Below are 26,634 nucleotides of genomic sequence, written 5' to 3' on the forward strand. Positions count from 1 at the left end.
TTGGCGGAGGCTGACGTGAGAAGCGGCATCTTCGGCGGCCTCAGCTCTAGTCGCGTGGCATGTTGGGAGTGGCCGAGCGGCGCGATCTCTAACTGGCTGTCATAGGAGAGAGGAGGGGAGAAGCCGGGAGCGGGGGGAGGGGGGGAGTTTGAGATGTTCTGGTATGCTCCTTAAGACTTTCCCTCCGTGTCTTGGTAAAGTTCTTGATTAATTTGCTTCATGATTTTTTTATGTGGTGTTTGTTTTTATCTTTTCCGCAGATCTCCAGTTTCTTGCTTTTGACCAGTTCAGGGATCTCTTCTCTAAGATCAGCTTAATCAAAATTTGAATAAAACAAATTCCAGATTTCCTTAGGAGTCAGAGACTTCACTGTTTCAGGAAAAAAAAAGATCTAAAAAGTTGAGTGTTAGGAGGCCTTCAGACTTAAGTAATAGAATACCAAATTACCTCGTCAATACAAATGAGCCGTGTCTATTTTTGGAAATTTTGCGTGCTTGGGAAAAAGTAAAAGATATTTTTCTTAAAAATTGAACATATTTTATTTATTTATTTATTTTAATTTTATTTACTTATTTGACAAAGAGAGACACACAGCGAGAGAGGGAACACAAGCAGGGGGAGTGGGGGAGGGAGAAGCAGGCTTCCCGCGGAGCAGGGAGCCCGATGCGGGGCTCGATCCCAGGACCCTGGGATCATGACCTGAGCCGAAGGTAGATGCTTAACGACTGAGCCACGCAGGCGCCCCTGAACATATTTTAGAATATGTGAGAAGTGGATAAGGTGAATCTGTGAGAAAGTATAATACTTTGGTCCTTAGCAGTTCCACTTTCATTCAGTCATCCCACCATTATTGAGCACATGTTATTCTCCAAACAGGATACAAAGCAATAGGAATATAAATACAGATTAGTTTACATCTGTGCCCACCAGGAACTTATACTGTGGTGGGAAAGACAACCATGCAAACAGATAGTATTACCACACCTTAAAAGGGCCACCCCCTATATGGGGTATGTGCAAGGTGGCAAGGAAGCATCAAAGAGCAAAAGCCTGGTGCTGTCATTCGTCCAAATTTTAACTTCTTACAGCTTTATAAAGTATAGTATGTTATCAATGCCGTTTTCCCCAGTGTTTTCTTATGAAAAATTTCAAACATACAGCAGAGAATTTCATAACAGGAACACCCACACACACCACCTAAACTACCATTAACATTTATTTATTTTTGTCATTAACATTTTAATATAACTTGCTTTATCGGTTATCTTTCCATCTATTTAAATTGCAGATATCAGTACACTTCCTCCTAAATACTTTGGTAGGCATGTTATTAACTAGGATTTGTTTATAGTTTATTTTGGTGTACAATTTATATTGAATGAAGTGTACAGTCTTAAGTGTAATGTTCACTGATTTTGAAAAATGCATATGCCTACCCCCTGCTGTTACAGCAGTGCCATTTGTAACTGTTCTTTCACATTTATACATCATGAACACAATAATTTTGGATTTTTCAAATTCAAAACACACTTGAGAAGACAGCATGGATAAGGACGGCCAAGTTCTGATAAATACCTGTGTAAAATTTATATTTTTTATGCTTGAAAAAATGGCCTAAACTACTGTCTAGTTTAAATTTAACTCAGCTCGACTAAGACTGTAACACTAGCCCTGTTGTAATTTAGCCTTCCTGACTAGGAAAGGGGGTTGGTAGAAACATAAAGTTAGAAAAGAAAAGGTTTGGTGGGGTTGGATTATGCATAACCTTGATTCCAGGCAGAGGGATTTGAATGACCTATTGTAGGTAATAGAAATCATTGTAGATCCTTGAGCAAGAGAGTCACATAATGAAAGTGGATTTGAGGATTAAATTGATATTCTCAATCTGAGATGACAGCCCTAGTTAAAATTTTGAAGGCTGACAGAGTTTTGAAGCATTCCCAGAATAAGATGTGCTTTCTAATCTAGCCTGAAGTCTAGTTTTGTTAGCACTAAAGGGGCCAGCTTTCTATTCAGCCACTCACAGCAGCAGCCTGTCCTACAAATTGTAAATGCAGAAGGAACACCTTGTAATCACAGGCAGCTATGACCAACTTTGTTTTGTACCTTTGCACTGGAGTTCCTGAAGAAAGTAGGTGTCAGATGTAAAGGTACAAATGACGGAAGAGAAATGACCCGGTAGGCTAAGGGTTAAAGTTTTTTTTTAAGTTTTATTTGACAGTGCGCAGAAGCAGGTGGAGTGGCAGGCTGAGGGGGAAGGAGAAACAGGCTTCCTGCTGAGCAGGGAGCCTGATGCGGGGCTCGATCCTAGGACTCTGGGATCATGACTTGGGCTGAAGGCAGATGCTTGAACAACTGAGCCACCCAGGTGCTCCCTTTTTTTTTTAAGATTTTATTTAGGGGTGCCTGCCTCTCCCTCTGCCATTCCCCCTCACCCCCCACTTGTGCTCTCTGGCTCTCTCTCTATCAAATAAATAAATAAAATATTAAAAAAAAAGATTTTATTTATTCCAGAGAGAGTAGGGGGAGGGGCAGAGGGAGAGAGACAAAAAGACTCTGCACTGAGCGCGGAGCCCCGATCCCAGGACCCTGGGATCCTGACCTCAGCCAAAACAGAGAGACGCTTAACTGGCTGAGCCATCCAGGCGCCCCAGGATTAAAGACTTTTCATCCTAGCATTCAAAGGTTGCCACTACCTGGCCCAGCCCTTATTCTTACCAGTCCCCTCCTGGACCTTTAGTGGCAGGCGGCTGCCTGGATTTGCTATTTCCTGAGTGCTTTCCTTCCCAGTTCCTTTCACTAGCTCCATCTCGTCAAAGTTAGACCTCGGATCCAAGGCCCAGCTTAAGTGCTTACTGCCTGCCCCCCAAGTGTTTCCTGATTGCTCCAGCCAGACATCATCTCCCACTTCAAAATCTTTGTGGTATTTATTTCTCAACCACTCATTTATTAGCACTTATTAAGCAGACTTGTTCATAACCCCTCACTTATTAGAAGACTTGTGTCGTAGCTATTTCTATGTATCTCTCCACCTGCTGTCCTAGGCCTACCACCCGAGTCTCCTGGAGACTAGCATAAGTAAGTATACAGTAAAAAACTATGTAAGTGAATGGAATGAGAGATGTTAAAGGAAGAATCTGTGGAATTCGGGGCCTAACTAGTTACAGGGCTTGAAGGAGAAGGAGGACTCCAAGATGACCCCGAGCTTTTGAGACTGAGGATGAGCAAAAGAGAAGTTTCTTTGTCCAAAAATGGAGGTTGGGAAGGAACTGATTTTGAAGAGTGTGAGGTTTGGACATGTTGATGGATATAAATTTTCTTCCTTTCATGGATTTTCCTTCGTTTTGGTCTTTATTGTATTGTCCCACTTTAGTGGGAAACCACTATTCCTGAAACCGAAGGATTGTTAAACAACAATAAAACAGTTCTGTGAAATGTCTGTGGCATCCTCGGCAGAAAAGGCATTTTGAGAGCTTGATTAGAACGGAGTCCTGTTTGGGATTTTTCTCTTTCCTGCTCCTTCACGTCCTTCGCCCTTCCTCCATTGGCTGCTCCTCCAGATTCTCAAGAGGCTGCAACTCGGTCAGACAGAGGTCTGATTGTGCATTCTGCCAGTCTCATATAAATACTTCTTTGATGACTCCTCAGTGTTCCACATGAACTGGTGCCCTGCTGAGGGAAGTGTGGGTAGTTAGGAGGTGCTGGTAGGTCCATTTTTAGAGAGTAAATCTTGGACACGCTGGAAAAACTTAGGTCTACTTATGTAGGGAAAGGAACTTAACGCTTGTTTTTCCTTCATGCCAGTGAGACTACCTTTAGGAGAATTAACTCCTTATTAGCTTCTTTCATCCCAGGAGTCCAAGTGCATAATTAACTGTACTTCCAGATATTCAGGTATTTATTGTTTGGGAGAACTTATAGTGTTAAGAGAATGAGTCACTTAAAGTTAGTGATGGATGGTTCATAAACCCAGGAATTTTACTCCTTTCTTATGCTAAGTCTCTGTTTATATCACTATGGTAACACTGAGTTTGTTAACGCTGTGATTATTTTTTAAAGATTTTATTTATTTATTTAATTGACAGAGAGAGAGACAGACAGTGGGGGAGGGAGGAGCAGGCTTCCTGCCGAGCAGGGAGCCCGATGCGGGGCTCCATCCCAGGACACTGGGATCATGACCTGAGCAGAAGGCAGTCGCTTAACCAACTGACCCACCCAGGCGCCCCGCTGTGATTGTTTTAAATGTCTTTCTGCCCCAACAGACGGGGCTCCTTAGAGCTCCCTGTCTATAGTTCTGTCTCCAGGCCTAACCCAATACCTGATTTATAATAGGTGCTTAATAAATGTTGGATGAATAAATAAAAACAAATACACATGACGATTTTGTTAAAGAATTAGGGAGAAACACAGAAGGGGGTAATTTGATTTTGGGAATCAGGGAGGGCTTCACAAAAGAGTTGACATTTGAGCTGGGTCTTGAAGAATTGAATTTTGACAAGGGCAGGAAGGAGGCATTTCAAACCGAGCGAACATTTACAGGAGTAACAACATGGAAGAGCTTGATATGTTGGGACTTGACTGAATGATAGGAATCATGATGAAAGGTGAGGCTAGAGGTGATTTGGGGACTAAATTGTAAGGACATCAAGCCAAGGAGTCAGGTCTTAGGCAGTAAGGAGCAAAAGGAGATTGGTGGGCAGAGAAGTACTTGTGTATTTTAGGGAGGTAATTCTAGATAGAATGTCGATGAATTAAAAGGCCTTTTTAAAAAACTGAGGAAAAATTCACTTTAACCATTTTAAGTGTACAGTTAATTGGCTTTTAACATTCATGATGTTCCACAACCATCACCACTATCTAAAAATTCCAGAACATTTTTTTAGCACACCAAAAAGCAGAGGACTCTTGCTATATAGTCTGGTTATAGGGATGAAAAGGAAGAGTCATTTAAAAGACATTTCTGAGGCACCTGGGTGGTTCAGTCGGTTAAGTGTCTGACTCCGTTTCGGCTCAGGTCCTGATCTCAGGTCATGAGATTGAGTCCCACCTTGAGCTCTGTGCTCAGTGCAGTCAGCTTGAGATTCTCTTTCCCTCTCCCTTTGCCCCTCCCCCCTGCACAAACACATGCGTGTTCTCTCTCAAATAAATCTTTTAAAAAAAGAATACAACATTTCTGAGGTAGATTCAACAGAACTAGAATAAAATATTAGATTTAGTTACCTTTGTGAAAACATCCTCAAAATACTAGTTTTTTTGCCACCGTACTCACCATTTTCTTTCTCTCGTTTATTATTGTGACAGCTATACAGCTAATATAAATAACGTTTCCTAATTTTGTATTACTTTTATATTTCACTTTGTCTTTTATGTTTGAGCTGCATTAATTCAAGATAGGATCCTTGTGAAAAGTATGCAGACCAAAAAGGCTCTGCCAGGAGGGTTCACCCATACACAGGGATTCAAGGAATCACATGCAAATGGGTGTTTATTGTAATTATAAAGCAGCCAGTTTCATAATACTGTATGCTTCATGGTGAAGAAGTCTTTTTCATTTATCAAATTTGAGGCAACCTGTAGGAGAGGGAATTAACTAGTAAGGGGAATGAACTAGTAATTTTGTCCAGTGATGGAAATAGTTCACATCCTGATTGGGGTGTTGATTACCCAGGGTATACATTTGCTAAAACTCATCAAGTTGTACTGTTAATATCTGTGCATTTCACTGTATGTAAATTATATGACATTTTTAAAGATTTTATTTATTTGTCAGAGAGAGAGAGCACAAACAGAGGGAGATGCAGGCTCCCTGCTGAGCAGGGAGCCCGAGACGGGGCCGATCCCAGGACCGTGGGATCATGACCTGAGCTGAAGGCAGACGCTTAACAACTGAGCCACCCAGGCGCCCCAGAAATGTAGTGTTTAGATAGGGTTTTCAGCAGAGTTTCCTGGACTTTGGCCAAGAGGTTCCAAAAAGGCACACTTTTCCACCTTCCCAAATTGTGCAATACTCTTTTATAGTGTATAACCCAGAAAAGAGTATCTCCGTTCACTTCAGTGTTGCCATTAAGGAATTGGGTACAGAGCCCAAAACTGTCAGTTCCTTGGTTTGCCCTGTTAGTCTGGCTGTTTTCCCTTCCCCCACCCTACAGCCTGCACATTTTTTCCCTTGGCTCTTTCTCAGGAGCAGGGACAGCAGCTGGGCCTTCCACACCCTGGCACGAGCAGGGCTAAGAGTGCCTGATGTCTAAATTGGTGCCAGTCACTAGCTATGAATCCTGACTAGAGCACTCCTTTTCCCAGTCGATTTGGACTTATTCTAGTACCAGCGTGAGCCTCTACCCAGTTCTGCCCACAGCTTTGTTCTGAGACCACAGACTTAAGGGGAACAGGAAGGTTAGGAGTTTTCTCAAGCCTCTTTCACTCTAGCCAAAGTCTTGTGTTGGTGAGAGCTAACATATTAGGTCTAGCATTTAGATTTAGGTGGGTTGGGGACCCAGAACAGGCTGCTGGAAGTAATTCCCTGATTGCCACACCTTATTGAGCTAGAACTCCTCTGTTAGTCAAGCCCTTAGGAGGATTGCTAACCTTTTACTCTCTGTTTCCTCCTTGAGAATATATCCCAAGGTGGTCCTGATAGATCTATATGAATTACTGTTGTGTTAAAAATGTATTTTAAAGGGGTGCCTGGGTAGCTCAGTTGGTTAAGCGTCTCACTCTTGATCTCAGCTCAGGTCTTGATCTCAGGGTCGTGAGTTCAAGCCCCACATTGGGCTCCACACTGGGCATGGAGCCTCCTTAAGAAAAAAATGTATTTTGGGGTGCCTGAGTGGCTCAGTCGTTAAACGTCTGCTTTCAGCTCAGGTCATGATCCCAGGGTCTGGGATCGAGCCCACATTGGGCTCCCTGCTCAGCGGGAAGCCTGCTTCTCCCTCTCACACTCCCCCTGCTTGTGTTCCCTCTCTCACTGTCTCTGTCAGATAAATAAATAAAATCTTTTTTAAAAATGTATTTTAGGGGCGCCTGGGTGGCTCAGTTGGTTAAGCGACTGCCTTCGGCTCAGGTCATGATCCCAGGGTCCTGGGATTGAGCCCTGCATCGGGCTCCCTTCTTGGCCAGAAGCCTGCTTCTCCCTCTCCCACTCCCCCTGCTTGTGTTCCCTCTCATGCTGTCTCTCTCTCTCTCTCTCTCTCTCTCTCTCTCTCTCTCAAGTAAATAAATAAAATTTTTTTAAAAATGTATTTTAAAAAATAAGTAATATGGGGCACCTGGGTGGCTCCATTGGTTAAGCGTTTGCCTTCAGCTCAGGTCATGATCCTGGGGTCCTGGGATCGGGCCTGCATCAGGCTCCCTGCTCATGCTCTCTCTCACTTTCTTGCTCGCATGTTCTCTCTCTTTCTCGAATAAATAAATAAAATCTTTAAAAAAATAAGTAATATATTTACATGGTACAATATTTAAAAGGTACAAAAGGATACACAGAAAAGTCTCCCTTCTATCTCAATGTGGAATGCAGACTGTGACAAATGCATCTACTGTATTACTAGTATATGATGTGTCCTCACTAAAGGCGTGGGGAGAGCTGATCTAAGTGACTCGCTAAAACAGTATTTTGGAAACTAAGTCTAAAGGCAAATGCTGCAGCACTCTTACTTCTAAATCTGTTTCTCACAGAGATTGACAATTCTGAAAGTAATTTATAGCTATACTAGGGTTGAAAAACTAATAAATGGTAGATAATAGGAACCAGATTTCTCACTGTCAGAAACAAATTACAAATAAGAAAAAAAAAACAGGGAGGCTAGAATGGACCCTGTGGTCCAGGATTAGAGCTGGAGACTTTAATATTTTATGTTTATTATAATATATATGGATAGAAAAATAATGAAAGATATGTATGTAAACGTAGGTTAATACATACATATATTTCCCAGCTCTCTCTGCCAAGGAAGGCCTAGGAGCAGTGGTACCCCAATAGCAACAAGCACAGTCACACCCAGATCTTGGTTTGTAATATCATTCTTCAATAAAAGAAACCTAGGCTTCTTGGAGAAAAGGCAAATTCTACAGCTGGGACAAAGAAATTACAGGATGAGACTAGTATTTTGTAGTGCTAAAAAAGTAAGAAACTACCTAAAAAATAAAATGATGGGGTGCCTGGCTGGCTCAATTGGTAGAGCATGTGACTCTTGATCTCGGGGTTGTGAGTTCAAGCCCCACACTAGGTGCAGAGATTACTTAAAAAACAAAGAAACAATAATGGGCTGGTTGTGTTCCAATAAAACTTCTTTTTTTAAGATTTTATTCATTTGAGAGAGCGAGAAAGAGAGAGAGAGAGCACATGAGAGGGGGGAGGGTCAGAGGGAGAAGCAGACTCCCCGCTGAGCAGGGAGCCCGATGCGGTACTCAATCCCTGGACCCCAGGATCATGACCTGAGCCAAAGACAGTCGGTCAACCAACTGAGCCACCCAGGCGCCCCCAATAAAACTTTATAAAAATAATAAAAGGATGGGACAAGAGACAACCTAAAAAAGCTCCCCATGGCCAAAGATAGAACAATTTGAACGCAAAATAACCTCGTATTGGATTATAACCTGAAGTGTAAAATAAATATACATGAATCTATTCTGATGTAAAATAAATGACTGAATAAATGGGGAGAAGAAATGAATCTTCCTTACAGAATAATTCCACATAATATAGGTAGGTATATAGATACTCCTCTTTTTAGGAAGTGGAGTTTAACTTCTCCTTCCCCCTTGAGTATAAGTGGGGCTGAGTGACTCCCTTCCAAAGAAGAGAGTATGAGAAAGGAAAAATAGTAACTATATAGTGCAGAGACCCGGATGACACTACCTTGACCAAGTAATCAGAGTAAAAATCACCAATAAAAAGTAAGTCCTATTGATACCTTGTACCCCTGGTGTATGGTATGATATGATAAGATGAGAAGGGCACTTCACCTCTGTTATTCTCAAAACCCATGTCTCTAGTCTAAACATAAGGAAAACATCCAACACACCCAAATTGAGGGACATTCTATAAAGTACTTCTTTGAGATATCAAGGTAATAAAAAACAATACTGAGAAACTTTCACAGACCAGAGGAGACCAAGGATTCACAGTGGCTAATTGCAATGCGGTATCCTTAACTGGATCCTGAGACAGAAAAATGACATTAGTGGAAAAACTGGTAAAATCTAAATACAGCCTAGAGTTTAATAGTCATATACCAATGCTAATCTCTAACTCTAAAATCATTCCAAAATAAAACATCTGTTTTTTAAAAAGCTTACCTCAGTCCCCTACTTATCCAGTGTCCCTCCTTGGAGACAACCAATATTACTAGTTCCTTTTATCTTCTAAATAGATAAGATAGATAGGTAAATAGATCATCCATCCATCCATTAAAAACAATGCTGTGCACTTAGTAGTATATATGCTATTTATGTACACTGCCCTACTTTTAGGTCATGTCCCGTTATCAGTGTGTACGCACACACACATTTAGTCTTGTACATTTTTTTTTCTAAGTGGCTGCAGAGAATTCCATTGTATGGATATACTGTAATTTATTTAACTGGTTTTGTTTCTTTCTTTCGAGATTATTTATTTATTTATTTATTTATTTGAGAGCGTGAGTGAGTGGGAACACAAGCAAGGTGAGGGGCAGAGGGAGAAGCAGACTCCCCGCTGAGCAGGGAACCCCAATGTGGGGCTCAATCCTGGGACTCCAGGATCATGACCTGTGCTGAAGGTAGATGCTCAACCAACTGAGCCACCCAAGCACCCCTGTTTAACTGGTTTCTTATTGATGGCCATTTGTTATTGAAAGTCATTTGTTATAAATAACTCTGTAATGAATAACCTTGTACATGCATTATTTTGCACTTTTACAAGTATATGGGATAAATTTTGAGAAGATTCCCTGGATTAAAGCATATGTACACTTGTAATTTTTACTAAAGACATTGTCAAATTGCCCTCCATAAAGGGGTTGTGGCAATTTATATTCCACCTACAATGTATAAGAGTGCCTATTTCTGCATACCATCACTAAACACAGGTGTATTACAAAGTTTTTTTTAATCTCTGCCAATCTAGTATATTAAAAACAAAGTTTTTATATAGTTTAATCTGCATTTCTATGGTGAATATGGGTATCTTCTGTAAAATGCCTGTTCATTTTTTGGTTTTGTTCGTTTTTAAATTCCTTGTTGACCTTTTTTTAAATATTAAATTTAATTTCAGTTAATTAACATATAGTGTGTTCTTAGTTTCAGAGGTAGATTTCAGTGATTCATATTCACTGGGTATATAACACCCAGTGGTCATTATATCACATGCCCTCCCTAATACCCGTCACCAAGTTACCCCATCCCCCCACCCCTCTCCCCTCCAGCAACCCTCAGTTGGTTTCCTTTTTTTTTAATTAAGATTTTATTTATTTGTTTGAGATAGAGCATGAGCTGGGGAGAGGGGCAGAGGGAGAGGGACAAGCACACTCCCCACTGAGCAGGGAGCCCAACAAGGGGCTCAATTCCAGGACCCTGGGATCATGACCTGAGCAGAAGGCAGATGCTTAACTGACTGAGCCACCCAGGTCCCCTCTCTCAGTTTGTTTCCTATGATTAAGAGTCTCTTATGGTTTATCTCCTCTGATTTCGTCTTGTTTTATTTTTCCCACCCTTTCCCTATGCTCCTCTGTTTTGTTTCTTAAACTTCACAGATAAGTGAAATCATAAAATTGTCTTTCTCTGATTGACTTATTTTGCTTAGCATAATACCCTCTAGTTGCATCCACGTCGTTGCAAATGGCAAGATTTCATTTTTTTGGTGGCTGAGTAATGTTCCATTGTGTGTGTGTGTGTGTGTGTGTGTGTGTGTGTGTGTGTGTGTGTACACCACGTCTTTATTCATTCATCTCCTTATTGATCTTTTTCTCATTGATTTGTGGGAGCTCTTTATATGTTGTCAGAAAAGCCCTTTGTTGCGCGCCTGGGTGGCTCCGTTGGTTAAGCAACTGCCTTCGGCTCAGGTCATGATCCTGGGGTCCCGGGATCGAGTCCCGCATCGGGCTCTCTGCTCAGCGGGGAGTCTGCTTCTCCCTCTGACCCTCCCCCCTCTCATGTACTCTCTCTCTCAAATAAATAAATAAATCTTTAAAAAAAAAAAGAGTCCTTTGTTATAAGAATCGCAAATACGTTTTCCCAGTTGGTCTTATAATGTATTTTTGTTTGTTTTTTTCCTGCAGAAAATGTACTTTTTTTAATGTAGCTGATTTTAACCAGTTTTTTTTTTTATGGCTTTTGAGTTTTATGTTAAGTATACTTAGGAATTTTCTCATATCTTTTTAATCCATTTGAAAAGCTTACTTTGATGAATGATTCAGAGCCAAGACTTTTTTTCCAAATATTTACCCAATCATTTCAGCACCATTTATTGAATAGTCTGTGTTTTTCCTGTTAATTGAAATACGCTTGAATAGAATTCTCATATGCATTTGTATCTCTTTCTGGACTTTCTATTCTATTTCTATACCATTGATTTCTTTGTTTAAATATGAGCTCATATTATCCTGGTTGTTTTTTTTACTTTTATTCTAGAAACTTCAAGTATTTTCAGAAGTACACACACACAAAAGTACACACTAATTTAGTTATTGTGACTTTATAACAATTTTTTAATATCTGGAGGGTCCACTTTCCCTCCTGCCCCCATTACTCTTTTTCAGAATTTGCCTAATTATCTGTTATTTTTTGCACTTTAACTTTAGAGTAAGCTTATCTAGTTCCCCCCAAAATAAAACTTCTACTGGTATTTTTGCAGAGATTATCTTAAAATTATTTGGGGAGGCATGTCATCTTGGAGTGTTTCACAAATATGACATGCCTTTCTATTTGTTCGAATTTTCTTTTGTGAATCCTCACTGGTGCTTTTAAGTTTTCACTATTCAGATCTTCATTTTTTTTGTTAAATTTATATCCAGGTATCCCCCCCACACCCCTCCCTTTTTTTCTTCTATCGCATATAGGATCTTTTTTCCTTTAGATCATTTTACAGGGTATTTTGTGTATATATGTATATGTGAGGGTTCTTCATTTCATAATATTAATTTTGTACTTAGCCACCCTATTGAATCATTTTACGTGTAGTATTCCTTCAGTTATTTCTCTTGGATTTTCCAAGTGTACAGCCATATTTACAAATGATATGTTTATTTCCTTTTCAGTTTTTACAGTTGAAGTGGCGTGTTTGAAGTGTTATAGTAATACCTCTCATGTAGAAGGGACTCTTGGTGAGCATAGTGGGCCCCAAGGTACAAACCCTAGGATAGGTGGAAACACTGGTAATTAGAGCCTTTGAACCCTAGGACTGAGTTTTGTTTTTTCATGTTTTTTTTTCTTTTGTTCCCTCTAGATGTGAAATCTGGGAGCTATACCGTCTTACAAGTGGTAGAAGCCCTTGGGTAAGAGCCTCTGTTGTTGAGCGCCCTTCTCTAACCCTGCCTGTGCACTCTGAAAAGGTTATTTTGTACACTGCTGCTTTCCTGGAGCTAACTGGTCCTGAATTTCTCCTACTGTAGCCCAACACCCCCTTTTTGTATCAGTATCTCCGTCTAAGCCTGTGTTTGTCCTGAAATAAGTTTCACGCCACCTGACTAAAGTTCCTAAGGGAGTGTAGGAAGTTCCTGGATCAGCCCACAGGTGTGGGGTGAAATGGGTGGTTGAAGGCCATCAACTGTTCATTAGAACTGGGATTCCTCCTGTGCTTCTTAAAGACCCATGTGCCCCCATGGGATTCTGGTCAGCCTGGATCTGACTCACACCTGCTCGTGGGCTCTGCCTGGGGAGTTGCCAGGAAGCTGACCTTGCACCAGTTCCTCACTGTAGGAAACTTGGGGAAACAGCTGGAAAATCAGTATTAAAAGCAGATATCTAAGCACCAGAGGAGGTATGTGCTTGTACTCTGATGCCTGCTTTTCTCCTGTTTTATACTTGGTAGACCATCTAAATTGACAAGTCTTGTTTGCAAAGGTTGTTAACTGTCACAGCCAGCTTATCTTCTGAAGCAGAAAGGTAGAAAATTGGGAGGGTGGGGTGGAATGTAGGTCACTATTATGCATCTCTCCCATGTAAGAGACCATTTGGCCTTTCTACACATGTGGCCTTTGTCCATTTAAAAAATCACAGCTCTCTCTCTCTCTATATATATATGTTATATGTAATTCAGATATGTAATTCATATCAGTTTTTATATATGATATATGTAATTCATGTATCATAAAGTTCATCATATTTTGTGTATTCACAGATTTCTGCAAACCTTACTTTAATCAATTTTAGAACATTTTCATTACCTCAAAAAAAAAAAAAAACAAAACCCATGCCCATTAGCAGCCACTATTCCCTCCTCTTCTCAGCCCCTGGCAACCACTAATTTACTTTCTACCTCTGTGGATTTGCCAGTTTTGGAAATTTCATATAAACAGAATCATACAACATGTAACCTTTGTGACTGGCTACTTAGCATAATGTTTTCAGTTTATCCCTGTTGTAGCTCTTGTCAGTACTTCATTTCTTGCTGAAAAATAATCTGTTATATGAATATACCACATTTTGTTCAACAATTCATCAGGTGGTGGTTATGGGTTGTTTCCAAATTTGGAGTATTCTGAATAATGCTGCTATGAACATTTGTGTGCCTTAGTCCTTTGTTAAACGCACAGTTTTCTACTTCTGAACAGGGTCCTTTCTACAAGATCCTATTATGGGGATCCAGTCAAGGGTGATTTTATTTTTGCCCCTTTACCCCTAGTTATAGATACCCTTATCCTTGAGATTTCAGTCAAATGTCCTGGTCAGCTCTCCTTCAGAAATCTTCTGCTTCATACATTTACTTGCTTAGATTTATTCCAGTGTGTTTAAATGTAATCTCTATAAAAGCTATTTTAAGATAAGTCACCTTATTGCTTCAGTCCAGGTTTTCCCATTCAACAATCCTAAATAGTTAAAACCTTTATTCTGACCATCTTACTTTATAAGCTTCCAGTTATAAAGATTTTCTTTTCCCGTAAGACCTTGGTTGCTCTCAGCATTTTTTTCCTTGGTAGTAATATATTCATTCTCCTGTTTTGGTAGAAGTTGCAGCTGCCCATCATCTGTTGAGCCCTATGGGTAGCTACTAAGCTCTGTTTCAGAGGAATGTCACTATCATCTAAGAGTAAGCCCAATGCCCAGTCAGTGCCTAGAGATGGATACTTCTGTTTGCTGTGGTGTCAGATGAGCCTCTAATGAATGCCAGGTCAATCTGAGGATTGGGTCTTTAGGCTCTGGCTTTACTATTATTTGTAATACTAGGTACCTACAGAATACCTTCCTGGGCTGGCTTCCATGCCCAAGGGGTGAGTGTAACTAATTTCAAAATATTCCTTCAAAAGTTTGGTGGGCGCCTGGGTGACTTAGTTGAGCAACCGACTCTTAATCTCAGCTCAGGTCTTGATCTCAGGGTTGTGAGTTCAGGCCCTGTGTTGGGCTCCATGCTAGGCATGGAGCCTACTTTAAAAAAACAACAAAAAGAAACATGGGGCTCCTGGGTGGCTCCATCAGTTGAATGTCTGACTCTTGATTTCAGTTCAGGTCATGATCTCAGGGTCATGGATCAAGCCCCATGTCAGGCGCCATGCTTAGCAGGGAGTTAGCTTGAGATTCTCTCCCTCTCCTTCTCCCTCTCCCTCTGCTCCTCCCACCACTCACATGCTCTCTGTCTCTCTAAAATAAATAAATAAAATCTTAAAAAAAAAAAGTGTAAACAGGGTTATGTCAGGCTCTCTATCTTTACTTTCCCCCAGGTCCTCTCTAGAAAATCCAGAACCCCGAACTCGGGCACGAGGAATCCAGCTTCTGTCACAGGTGCTACTCCAGTGTCAGTCCTTGCTCCTGGAGAAGGAAGGTACTGGCATCACTAGTAGGAGTGTCTTCCTGGATTGCTGAGCCAAGGCCTTCCTTGTCTATTCAAGCCAACTTTACAGGGAGGGAGGGAAGAAGGGAAGACAAGGAATCTGTGAACTACTAATTCAGCATCTTCACTCCTCCTGGTATATGTGGCAGAGATGATAAGAATCGTGACTGAAGACAATGGGATTTCAAATGTAGCCTTAGACATTTTTTTCAGTGTATCTTCCCCTCTCTGTAAAATGGACAAAGTAGTACTTCATAGAGTGGAAGAGTATGTAATGAAACATCAAGTGCTTTGAAGTCCCAAGGAAAAAAGCCAACAACTTATTTATCTTCTATAACATAGTAGGAAAACTACAACCTGTTTTTATAAATAAAGTTTTATTAGCCTATAACCACACCCATTTGTTTATCTCTTGTTTATGTTGCTTTTATGTTACAGCAGCTGAGTTGAGCAGAATTAAGTACTTGTGACCCATACTTTGTCGTGCAAGCCTAAGCTATTTACTCTCTGGCCCTTTGAGAAAGTTTGTCAACTCCCATTCTGTAGAAAGGAAGTTCTGGGGTAAAAGTGGGTTCAACTGTGGACCTATGTGAGAATGGATAATAAAAGATGTTCACCTATTTTCCTAACTGATCAAGGCACTCTCAAATGGGAGGGCATGGGACATACCTCTTAGTGAAGGAGAAAATTTGTAGTGAAGCCCAAACAGGAACAGCTTTTACAGACTTTGGGAAGGAGCCTGTGTAAAATAATGGCTGCATTTCTGGTTTGTGCAGTGGTACACCTGATCCTATTTTACGAGAACCGGCTGAAGGACCATCATCTTGTGATCCCATCTGTCCTGCAAGGTTTGAGAGCACTTGTGAGTTCTTTTTCATTACATACTATGTTTGCAGGAGCCTTTTTCCAGTGAATTTTGTCCTTGTCCTTTGGCGGGGAGACTCCCAAGTGCTGAGGAGCAGATGCCCAAATGTGGGACTAAACTAGTGTCAGCTAACTTCACTTCTGTTTCTAGTCTAGAGAGTAAAAGTATTTTGGGGGGACTGGAATTCAGAACCAAAGTGCAGGGAGCTGCAGAGAATTAATCAGATTGAGAAAAGGAACCACATTTATCACTCTTAGCACTTCTTCCTGAACCTGGATGTTGTGTTTCCCACTGTAGCTAATTATACCTCTTTTGGGATTGTGTCTTCAAGGCTAGAATTCCCTCTGTGTTCACACATCTCTTCTTCCCCAGAGCCTGTGTGTCGCCCTGCCTCCAGGGCTGGCTGTCTCTGTGCTTAAAGCTGTCTTCCAGGAAGTCCACGTCCAGGTGAGTGAAGACAGTCACTTTTGTATTCTCTGTCTTCCAGCCCTGACATATATGACAAGGATTAGGTGGCAAAAAAATACTGCCTTCTAAGTCCTGAATTTTTTCAGGTCTTTGACCATGTTTACATGCTAGTCTTTGCTACTCTATAAGGAGAAGGAGCCAGGCCATTATGTCTGACCTGTGTCCTCTCACACCTGGAGAAAGTAAAGCAGACAGGTTTTGGTTATTGGCCCCAGTGCTGTAACTGCTAAGCCAATAGCCATAACCTTTCTCTGCACTTCTTAGGTTCATCTTATACTAGTATAAAGAGCACTGTCCACTTAGAGATTATGAAGCAGGAAGTAGTTTTGTCAGCTTAGGTATTCTTTGAGCACTTTCTTTACTTAGTTCCGGTCTCTCCCACCCCCAAGTCCCTGCCGCAGATGGACCGACACACAGTCTACAGTATCATCACCAACTTCATGCAAACCCGTGAAGAAGGTAAGAGGCAGGGTTCTTTGGCAAGTCTGAAAAGCAAGCATATCCGTTTTCGCCCCATTATCAGTACTCATGTTTAGCCTGGAAGTCCTATAGGAGACCCAATACTCTGAAAAGAATGAAGGGAAACTGGGGGGTCCACTCAGTCCCAAGTAAAGGAATGTAGAGTTTGGGCTAATATTTTAAATTCTTACCTCTAATGGTTATATACTGATGCACATCTCTTCACTGCACTCTCTTGGAATGTGTACTCTCTTGGAATAGGAAAACAAAAAGGGTCTGCTCTGGGAGGCAGCAAAGGTGGGCTAGCGATAGTAGAGGGAGAACACAAGCCAGAAGAAAGCCCAGCTTTCTATCTCAAGGGATGGTAGTGACCTGTTCTTTCCTCCCCAGAGCTGAAGGGCCTTGGAGCGGACTTCACCTTTGGCTTCATCCAGGTGATGGATGGGGAAAAGGATCCCCGAAATCTTCTGGTGGCTTTCCGCATTGTCCATGACCTCATCTCCAGGGACTATAGCCTGGGTACGTCCTTATAGCTTGAATTAGCTGGTTAGGGCTTGTCCGATGAGTGAAAATTGTAAGTTGACCTCATTGTTTCTCTGTTACCTCAGGACCCTTTGTGGAGGAGTTGTTTGAAGTGACGTCCTGTTACTTCCCTATTGATTTTACCCCTGTAAGTAGCCCCTTTTATTCATTCATTCATTTGTTCATTCATTGATTCATTCGAATATTCCTTGAGTCCTCCTGTGAGTCAGGTCCAGTTCTGGGCACTGAAGGGACAGCAATGAACAAAAGAGACATTCCCTGCCCTCGTGAGCTTACGTTTTGGTAAACTGGGAAATGGAGAAGCATTTGCCATCAGAGGAAGGATTCAATTCAGTGGGTATTGGGGGGCTCCTCAGGCTACAGGATTGTAAAACATGGTTCCTGCCCTTGAAAGCTGAAACAAGTAACAATATGAGATTATGGACCAAAACAAGTGGTGTTATAGTTGTTCAGAGAAGACCAAGTTCAGTGTGAGCTAGAGTAGGAAGAGTAGGAAGGAATTCACAGATAAGATGGGATTTCAATTGGTTTCTGAGGAATGATAGGATGTAATCCTGGAGTCTGAGGGGTGATCTCAGGCAAAAGAAACAAATTGACAAAGAAGACCCAATTGAGCGCAGTATATACAGCATGCTCTGACCCCCTTGGACCTTCCTCTCACTCTGCATCTTGATATCCCTTCTACTTCCAGAAACTCAGAGTCACACCACTATATGGGTGTGCATGGGTATGTGTACCGCAAGCATTAGTGGTTTCAAAGAAATGAAAGGCGTTAAATCACAGCACACCAAATAACATCTGAGTATTGACTCTTAGCTCTTTTAAAGTTACACAGCCATCTTTTTTGCAGGGACCTCCTTCCCAGCTTATTCCAGTTGACACCATGGTCCTTGGGGCCACCTCTCTTAAAATTCTCTTCATCTCTTCTGTAGTAGTCATCACTATTTCTAACTCAGAAGAACTTATGCCTTTGAAATCTTGAAAGCTCTTTGTTAGGCCACCAGGTTTCTCTGTTTTTGCTTTATTTTTTGTTTGTTTTGAAAAGATAATACATTCACATGATCCAAATCTAAATGCTGTAAAAAGGTGAAAAATCTGTCTACCATAATTTCTTTCTCTGTTGTCAACCAGTTTTACCAATTATGTCTGTATTTTACAGAACTTTTTCATCCATATATAAACAAATGATCCCCAGTCCCTACCAGTGGCAGCATATGTATACACTTTTCCTGTACTTGGCCTTTTTCACTTAGTGTATCTTGGAGAGTGCTCCATATTGGTATATAAGTTAGTTCTTTATTCTTTATGGCTGTGTAGTATTCCTTTCAGTGTGAATACCTAATTAATTTCCCTAGTCCTCTGTAGGATAAAGATTGTTGCTAATCTTTTGTTGTTACAGGCAGTGCTGCAACTTATATATCCTGTACATGTATCGTTTCACATATATATGGATATAATAGTAGGATAAATTCCTAAAAGTGGAGTTGCTGGAATATATTCATTTATAATTTTAGGGCAGGAAAGAGTATGTCATTCACTTTTTTGAAAGGTAATAGAGTGAGCATGATTCAACATTTAAAGGATGGAGGGTGAAGCCTTTTTATACCCCTTTCCTGCAACCACCCATTTTCCTTTTAAAGATCATCACTGCTCTCAACTGCTTATCCATTTTCTCAGATATTCTAGGTGAAAAAAAGTTATAGATAATTATAAGAGAGTTTCTCTTTATTTGAGCAAAATAAATTTTTTTTTGTAAGTAAACTCTATGCCCAACATGGGGCTTGAACTCAGTACCCTGAGATCAAGAGTCGCATGCTCTAACTGAGCCAACCAGGTGCCCCTCAAGCAGATTTTTGTATGTTCTTCTGCACTGCAGTCTATATGGGAAGCAGAAAGCTCTTGTCAATTAAAATAAGAGATACCCGGCTTTCGTGTAACTCTGTTACACTAAAGATACATTGTTTATGGTCCTGTCAATCCCTTTTGGCCATATGCCATCATCATAGTGGATCACATCAGTGTAACTGAGGGTTTCTTTGATTTTCAGTATGCATATATGCTCATTCTAGAGCAGGGGCAGGCAAACTTTTCTGTAAAGGACCAGATAGTGACTATTTTAGGCTTTGCAAGCTGTATCATTTCTGTCACAACTCTTCAGCTCTGCTGTTCTAACACAAAAATGGTCATAGACACTGGAATGTGGTAGTGTCTGTATTGCAATAAAACTTTATAGGCATGAAGGGGCGCCTGGGTGGCTCCGACATTAAGCATCTGCCTTTGGCTCAGGTCATGATCCCAGGGTCCTGGGATCAAGCCCGGTGTTGGGCTCCCTGCTCAGCGGAAGCCTGCTTATCCCTCTCCCGCTCCCCCTGCTTGTGTTCACTCTCTCACTGTGTCTCTCTCTGTCAGATAAATAAAATCTTTAAAAAAAGCTTTATAGGCATGGAAATTTAAATTTCATATAATTTTCATGTGTCATAAGATATTACTCTTTTGGGGGTGCCTGGGTGGCTCAGTCGGTCAAGTGTCTGCCTCTGGCTCGGGTCATGATCTCAGGGTCCTGGGATCAAACCCCTCATCAGGCTCCGAGTTTAGCAGGGAGTCTGCTTCTCCCTCTGCCCCTAAGCCCCCCCAAAATAGATAAGTTTTTTTTTTTTTTTTGAGATTTTATTCATTCAGTTCACAGAGAGAGAGACAGCGAGAGAGGGAACACAAGCAGGGGGGAGTGGGAGAGGGAGAAGCAGGCATCCCACCTAGCATGGAGCCCGATGCGGGGCTCGATCCCAGGACCCCAGGATCATGATCTGAGCCAAAGACAGACGCCCAACGACTGAGTCACCCAGGTACCCCTCAAATAAATAAAATCTTAAAAAAAAAAAGATATTCTTTTGATTTTTTTTTCCCCCCAACCATTTAAAAATGTAAAAGTCAGGGGATTGAGAGTACACTTATCTTGATGAGCACCAAGTAATATGTAGAATCACTGAATCACTATATTATATACCTGAAACTAATTTAACACTGTAAACTACACTGGAATTAGAAGAAAAAAAATGTAAAAACCATGCTTAACTTGGCCATACATACAGTCTCAAGTGGTTGCTTCCTATTCCTAATGCAAAGGAGATGTTGAATCTTCCTTTACCATCACCCTTGGGATTCCTTTATCCTTGCTCTTGCATCAGAGACCCTATTTCCCCAGGCCGTCTACTGCAGCTATAGCTCTAAGATTAGAGACGTCTGTTGTACCTTCTCCAGAGAATTAAACGTCCAGATTCTGCTGGAGAGCTGGAGAACAGGAGGAGCTGGGAAGCAATCTAGGTGGTCAGATTTCTTCTCTAACCCCACTCCCAATTCCAAAGGCACCCGGTACTGCAGTGTATATGGGTAATTACTCAGCTTTTCCCAAGCCTACTGAGGATTCTGTTGTCTTGGCCTGTTGAGTCATTTTCTTATCCATCTGCTTTTCAGCTCCTAAAATTTTATTGCCAGCACCTCTTAATCTATTTTCTTCAACCTTTAGCTTTATGTCTTTTAAATTTTTATTTCTATTTTTTTTTAAGTAAGCTCTACACCCAGTGTAGGGCTTGCACTCACAACCCCAAGATCAGGAGTTGCATACTCTATCAACTGAGCCAGACAGGTGCTCCTAGCTTTATATTTTGTTTTTTTTTGTTTTGTTTGTTTTGGTTTTTGGTTTGTAGATTTTATTTATTTATTTGAGAGAGAGAACATAAGCAGGGGGAGAGGGAGAGGGAGAAGCAGGCTCCCTGCTGAGCAAGGAGCCCAATGCGGGACTCGATCCCAGGACCCTGGGATCATGACCTGAGCTGAAGGCAGATGCTTATGGACTGAGCCACCCAGGCGCCCTAGCTTTATGTCTTAAAAGAAAATCCCTTTGCTATATTTTTGGTGTTGCTTCTAAAGAGGAAAAGGAAAACCTGATACATGCTTTCAGTCTGGCTTTTTGACACAGAAACCATCAATGCTTTTTATGTTCCCAGAATTATACCTTTTTTATAAGGGTGAAAAAATAGAAATGTCCATCAAAGGGGAATTATTTAAATAAATTGTGGCTCAACTATACAATGAAATAGTATCAGCCACTAAACCTAATGTGAAAGAATAATTTAATATTACAGAAAAATGGACCTAATATATTAAGTGGGAAAAGAAGATCATAAATCATATGTTCAAAACAATCACACTTTCTTTTTTTTAAGATTTTATTTATTTGGGCGCCTGGGTGGCTCAGTTGTTAAGTATCTGCCTTCGGCTCGGGTCATGATGCCAGGGTCCTGGGATCGAGTCCCGCACTGGGCTTCCTGCTCAGCGGGAAGCCTGCTTCTCCCTCTCCCACTCCCCCTGCTTGTGTTCCTTCTCTTGCTGTCTCTCTCTCTGTTGAAAAATAAATAAAATCTTTAAAAATATATATATTTATTTAACAGAGACAGCAAGCGAGGGAACACAAGCAGGGGGAGTAGGAGAGGGAGAAGCAGGCTTCCCGCTGAGCAGGGAGCCCGATGCTGGGCTCGATCCCAGGACCCTGGCATCATGACCCGAGCCGAAGGCAGATACTTAACAACTGAGCCACCCAGGCGCCCCAACAATCACACTTTTAAAAGTATATTTTAAAGAGAAAACAGTGTCTACTAACATATAGTCACAATATATATAGAGAGAAGAAAAATAATGTACCAGAAAGTCAGAGTGCTTCTCTCTTGAGTGGCAAGATGATAGATCAGATAGAAAATAAATGCCCAACAGACAGAAATTCTCAAGGAATGTGTAAGCAAGTCTTCCTGCTGGGGCCTCCTGTCACACTATTCTGTCAGATTGGGTGTAAATTTCACCCAGTGCTGGGTTAAATCATGTGTCTAAGAGTGGTCTGAAGAGTTGTGCAAACCCTTGGCCCTTCTCCCTTTTCCAGCCACCTAATGATCCCCATGGTATCCAGAGAGAAGATCTCATCCTGAGTCTTCGAGCTGTGCTGGCTTCGACACCACGATTTGCCGAGGTGGGTCTAGCCAAGGTTAGGTGTGTAGCCTCTGCCCAAAGAAGGCTCTGAAGAAAGAACAGTAAGAGCATGGGGAAAAAGAAAGATCCAGAATACATTTTTAGGGTATGGCATCCTGCAAGTGTCTTCAGGCTTATGTGGCAAGTATCTTCAGATCTTCAAAGTGGAAACCTTTACCATCTCTTTGTTTAAAATAATAGTCCAATCTCTATATGGTGCTATCTTTTAAAATCCTGTAGTGTTGCCAACTAGCTCATTTTTCAGGTTAACTGGGAGTCTGGCCGCAGCTTGGCAGGAAGGTTGGTTTACAGTCACAACTCCTGACTCAACTTTTTGTAGCTCTTTAATGTAGCCCCTACCCCTGGGGACAGGTGGTAATAAGGGTGTAGTTGACCTTGGTGCTTTGGTGTGGCTATGACACTACCCATCTCGGGCTTCAGTTCTTCCTTCTCTCCCACAGTTCCTGCTGCCCCTGCTGATTGAGAAAGTGGATTCTGAGATTTTGAGTGCCAAGCTGGATTCTCTGCAGACTCTGGTGAGGGATTTCTCTTTTTTTCCAGGGTCCAGCTGCCTTTAGACAATGTAGAGGTACTAAAGGGTATAAACTCAGAGTCAGGGAATAGTTCAGTGGCCTTCATGAGAGGGATACCCAGAATCTGGGCCTGTATGTTGACCCAAAGCCCTCCCAGATACATATTGTCTGGTCCAATAGTAACTGAGTGGCAGCTGAGGAAAGGCTGACCAGGGCTCCTCCTTTTTTTTTTTTTTAAGATTTTATTTATTCATTTGAGAGAGAGAGAATGAGGGAAAAGCAGACTCCCCGCTGAGCTGGAAGCCCGACATGGGACTCGATCCCAGGACGCTGAGATCATGACCCGAGCTGAAGGCAGACCCTTAACCATCTGAGCCACCCACGCATCCCAGGGCTCCTTCTTTATGCTTGTTTTCCATCAGTCAGGATGAGCTCCCATTTTTCTGTGACCTGATAGGATTCTTGTGAAATCCTGCTGGTTCTTCTGCTCAGAGCCATGCTTCTTCAGGTGCCATTTTGCTGAGGTGCCTGCATGTCCTCGGAAGTCTGATTGTGTAGATAGCTGATACCTACACTTTCCTTGGCAGAATGCTTGTTGTGCTGTGTACGGCCAGAAGGAACTAAAGGACTTCCTTCCCAGCCTTTGGGCTTCTATCCGCAGAGAGGTGAGTGTTAATTAGATAAACTCACTACTCTTAACTCCCAGTTGTCAGGCATCAGAGGAAGTAACACACCCTGTCCTTTTCCCTGTCGCAAGCCAGTAAAGGGGCATACGTCTAGTTGAATGACGGGGGAGAAAGTCCCTACATAGGGTCAGCTGTTTGGTGATGGCACACAATCACTTTTGCATCCTTCCATGGTAAGGAGCATAGGTCATGGTGCCTCTGGCACCATACTTAATAAGGGGGTGGAGGGGAGAGGAAGAGAGGTAGGAAAGGGGATCCCAATAGCCAATGCTCCAAGTCGGTATCCTGTTTCTCAAAAAGTATGTGTACCAATTCTAGTGGGGCTAAGGACTTGGTGAGAATACACCTGTTGAGAAGAAACTCACTTCAGTGGTTAATTTCCATTGCTCTGCCCTAAAGGCTCTCAAAGCCCACCTCTCAAAGAAAACAGGCAGTGGGTGGGTGGGCTCTCACCTTGTGCAGGCTCACCTCAGTAGCCATGGGATCCCTCCCTGACAGGTGTTCCAGACGGCAAGTGAGCGGGTGGAGGCCGATGGCCTGGCGGCCCTCCACTCTCTGACTGCGTGTTTGTCTCGCTCTGTGCTGAGAGCTGATGCTGAGGACTTCCTTGACTCCTTCCTTAGCAACATTCTACAGGGTAATGGGGCCATGGCAGCCAGAAAGGGGGTTGAGCACCACAGAAAGAAGTTCCATAAAGCCAGTGACCTTTTATGACTAGCCCTCCATGTTCAGTGATTTGGGTGCTGGAGCCCTACTTTGAATCAAAAACACTTTGAGTGGTAACTGCTAGCAAACTGTCCCAGGTCTCAATCTCTAACTTCTGTGGACTGCAGGGGAATCAGGCAACATTCAGCCTACTCCCCAGGTCTGTGATGTGCTGCCTCTCTAGACTGCAGGCACCATCTTTGTGAACCGGACATGAAACTGGTGTGGCCTAGTGCCAAACTGTTGCAGGCAGCTGCAGGTGCATCTGCTCGGGCCTGTGACCACATCACCAGCAACGTGTTGCCTTTACTGCTGGAACAGTTCCACAAGCACAGTCAGGTAAGGAGATGGAATCTTTTGAGGAAATGATGGGACCTCTTGCTAGGATCCCTTTCACAGAGAGAGAGCTAAGTGTTGAGCTTGTCCCAGATCGTATATCTTGGGTTTTGCTCTCATCAGTTGCTGCTGGTTTCCTTGTTGATTCTCTTCCTGACACTCTTACATAAAAGAATAATTCTCCCTCCTTCGAGAGGAGCAGGACTGAAATCCTTTAAAATATTCTTTGATCCCTATACACCTTAAAACATTACAGAGCAACCAGCGACGGACAATCCTTGAAATGATCCTGGGTTTCTTGAAGCTGCACCAGAAATGGAGCTATGAAGACAAGGGTGAGATCACCTTCCAGGTGTGGTGTCCTGGGGGCTGCTGAGCACTGTATTCCTATAAAGGATGGCAGGCAAAGAATGCTGCAGAGAAGTACTCTAAAACAACAGTGGTCCTGTTGTTCTGAGGTTGTAGCACAAGAGAACACTTAATCAGATGAGGCCTGTTTATTTTTTCCCCAGTGTACTTCCGGGACACCCAGTGGATTAAGTTCTTTGAATCTTGCCCCAAGTTGTCTTTGCAACACTGCTAAGTCTGGGCTTCCCTCTAACCTGGACTTTGTCCCTAGATGAAAGGCCGCTGAATGGCTTCAAGGACCAGCTATGCTCATTGGTGTTCATGGCTCTGACAGACCCCAGCACCCAGCTTCAGCTTGTTGGCATCCGTACACTCGCAGTCTTGGGTGCCCAGCCAGGTACACTTAAGAGAAAGAGAAAAGAAAGGGTATTGGTCCTTCCTTGCGATTTTCTGTCTTCAATGAAGAGCAACCTTAATACCCTAGTTCTCACCGCAACTGTGGATGATTTGGGATTTTTTTTTTTTAAGATTCTATTTGAGAGAAAGAGAGTGTGCATAAGCGGGGGGAGGGGCAGAGAAACAAGCAGACATCCTGCTGAGCGGCGAGCCTGACAGCGCGGGGCTTGATCCCAGGACCCTGAGATCATGACCTGAGCCAAAGTCAGCAGCTTAACCGACTGAACCACCCAGGCGCCCCGCAGTTTGGGATATCTAATAGGACTTTGGAAAGGGTTGTGGTGGCTACAGAGGAAGAAAGATGAGGTTTGTGTTTCTTTCTAACACAGATCTCCTGTCTTCTGGGGACTTGGAGCTGGCAGTGGGTCACCTGTACAGACTGAGCTTCCTGGAGGAGGACTCCCAGAGTTGGTGAGACTCAAAAGCAGCGAGATAGAGCAAGCTGTTCCAGGGCTCTGTGCTTCTGACCCTTGACTATCCCTAGGGGAGGGGGGCCCTGTGCTTGACTCTGCCTGCCAACTGATTGGAGATGTCAGACTTGCCTCTTTTGAGGGCATTAAGAAGCCCTGTACAACTTGGTGGTATAGGAACTTCTTGAGTCCTGCTCTTAAGCAAGGCAGGCTTGGGAGTCCACACCCCTGAGTCTGCTTAGTGGCAGGCCTAGGCAAGAGACCTGTGGGCCAGGGCTCAGCTATTGCTCATCTGCACTGTGCCCCAGCAGGGTGGCAGCACTGGAAGCATCAGGAGCCCTGGCCGCTCTCTACCCCGTAGCCTTCAGCAGTCACCTCGTGCCCAAGCTTGCTGAGGAACTGCGCAGAGGTATGTGTCTCTGTCCTCTGTGGCTCACCCCTTCCCAGGGATGTTTGGGGCCTTCATGTGTGCCATCACACAGTGAAGTCATGTCTCCTGGGTTGCTTTCAGGGGAGTTAGATTTGACTAGAGGGGATGAGCCCACCAAATGCTCCCGGCGTCTGCGCTGTTTGCAAGCTTTGTCAGCTGCATCGGCACATCCCAGTATTGTCAAGGAGACCCTGCCTCTGCTGCTACAGCATCTCTGCCAGATGAACAAAGGTAATACCAGGAATAACCATCAAGGAGCTGGGCTGAATGGGGAGCTGTAGGCAGGTTTGGAGTTGATGCCTCTTAAGTCAGTGGTTCCATTGGTGGCTCTATGTAAGAGTCACATGGGAACCTTTAAAAAATGTCGATGGCCTGGGCCTCAATTCAGCTGAGTCAGTCTCTGAGGAGGGATGGGGCTTG

At 42.6% G+C, this 26,634-nt stretch overlaps 1 protein-coding gene across 5 annotated transcripts in view; it reads left to right on the top strand.

The window, feature by feature from the left end:
- The window catches only part of MMS19 (MMS19 cytosolic iron-sulfur assembly component), a 33,100-nt gene that overhangs the window by 538 nt on the left and 5,928 nt on the right, over positions 1–26,634 (top strand). The window contains exons 2-18 of one of the 5 annotated variants that reach the window (XM_088020220.1): positions 12,419–12,467; positions 14,850–14,950; positions 15,736–15,821; positions 16,197–16,271; positions 16,682–16,751; positions 17,142–17,270; positions 17,360–17,421; positions 22,225–22,311; positions 22,772–22,846; positions 23,431–23,508; positions 24,028–24,166; positions 24,419–24,573; positions 24,827–24,905; positions 25,190–25,315; positions 25,704–25,785; positions 26,093–26,193; positions 26,272–26,445. In XM_088020220.1, the coding sequence (XP_087876346.1) occupies positions 12,419–12,467; positions 14,850–14,950; positions 15,736–15,821; positions 16,197–16,271; positions 16,682–16,751; positions 17,142–17,270; positions 17,360–17,421; positions 22,225–22,311; positions 22,772–22,846; positions 23,431–23,508; positions 24,028–24,166; positions 24,419–24,573; positions 24,827–24,905; positions 25,190–25,315; positions 25,704–25,785; positions 26,093–26,193; positions 26,272–26,445 (1,668 nt within the window). Of the gene's footprint in view, positions 1–12,418; positions 12,468–14,849; positions 14,951–15,735; positions 15,822–16,196; positions 16,272–16,681; positions 16,752–17,141; positions 17,271–17,359; positions 17,422–22,224; positions 22,312–22,771; positions 22,847–23,430; positions 23,509–24,027; positions 24,167–24,418; positions 24,574–24,826; positions 24,906–25,189; positions 25,316–25,703; positions 25,786–26,092; positions 26,194–26,271; positions 26,446–26,634 lie in introns of those variants that run through there. The other 4 variants (XM_028098750.1, XM_088020221.1, XM_028098751.2 and 1 more) reach the window with 4 other exon arrangements.

This window comes from Eumetopias jubatus, unplaced genomic scaffold (genome assembly GCF_037043125.1).
Source record: "Eumetopias jubatus isolate StellerSeaLion01/CBP00866 unplaced genomic scaffold, mEumJub1_p1.0 scaffold_17, whole genome shotgun sequence".
Lineage (NCBI taxonomy): Eukaryota > Metazoa > Chordata > Mammalia > Carnivora > Otariidae > Eumetopias > Eumetopias jubatus.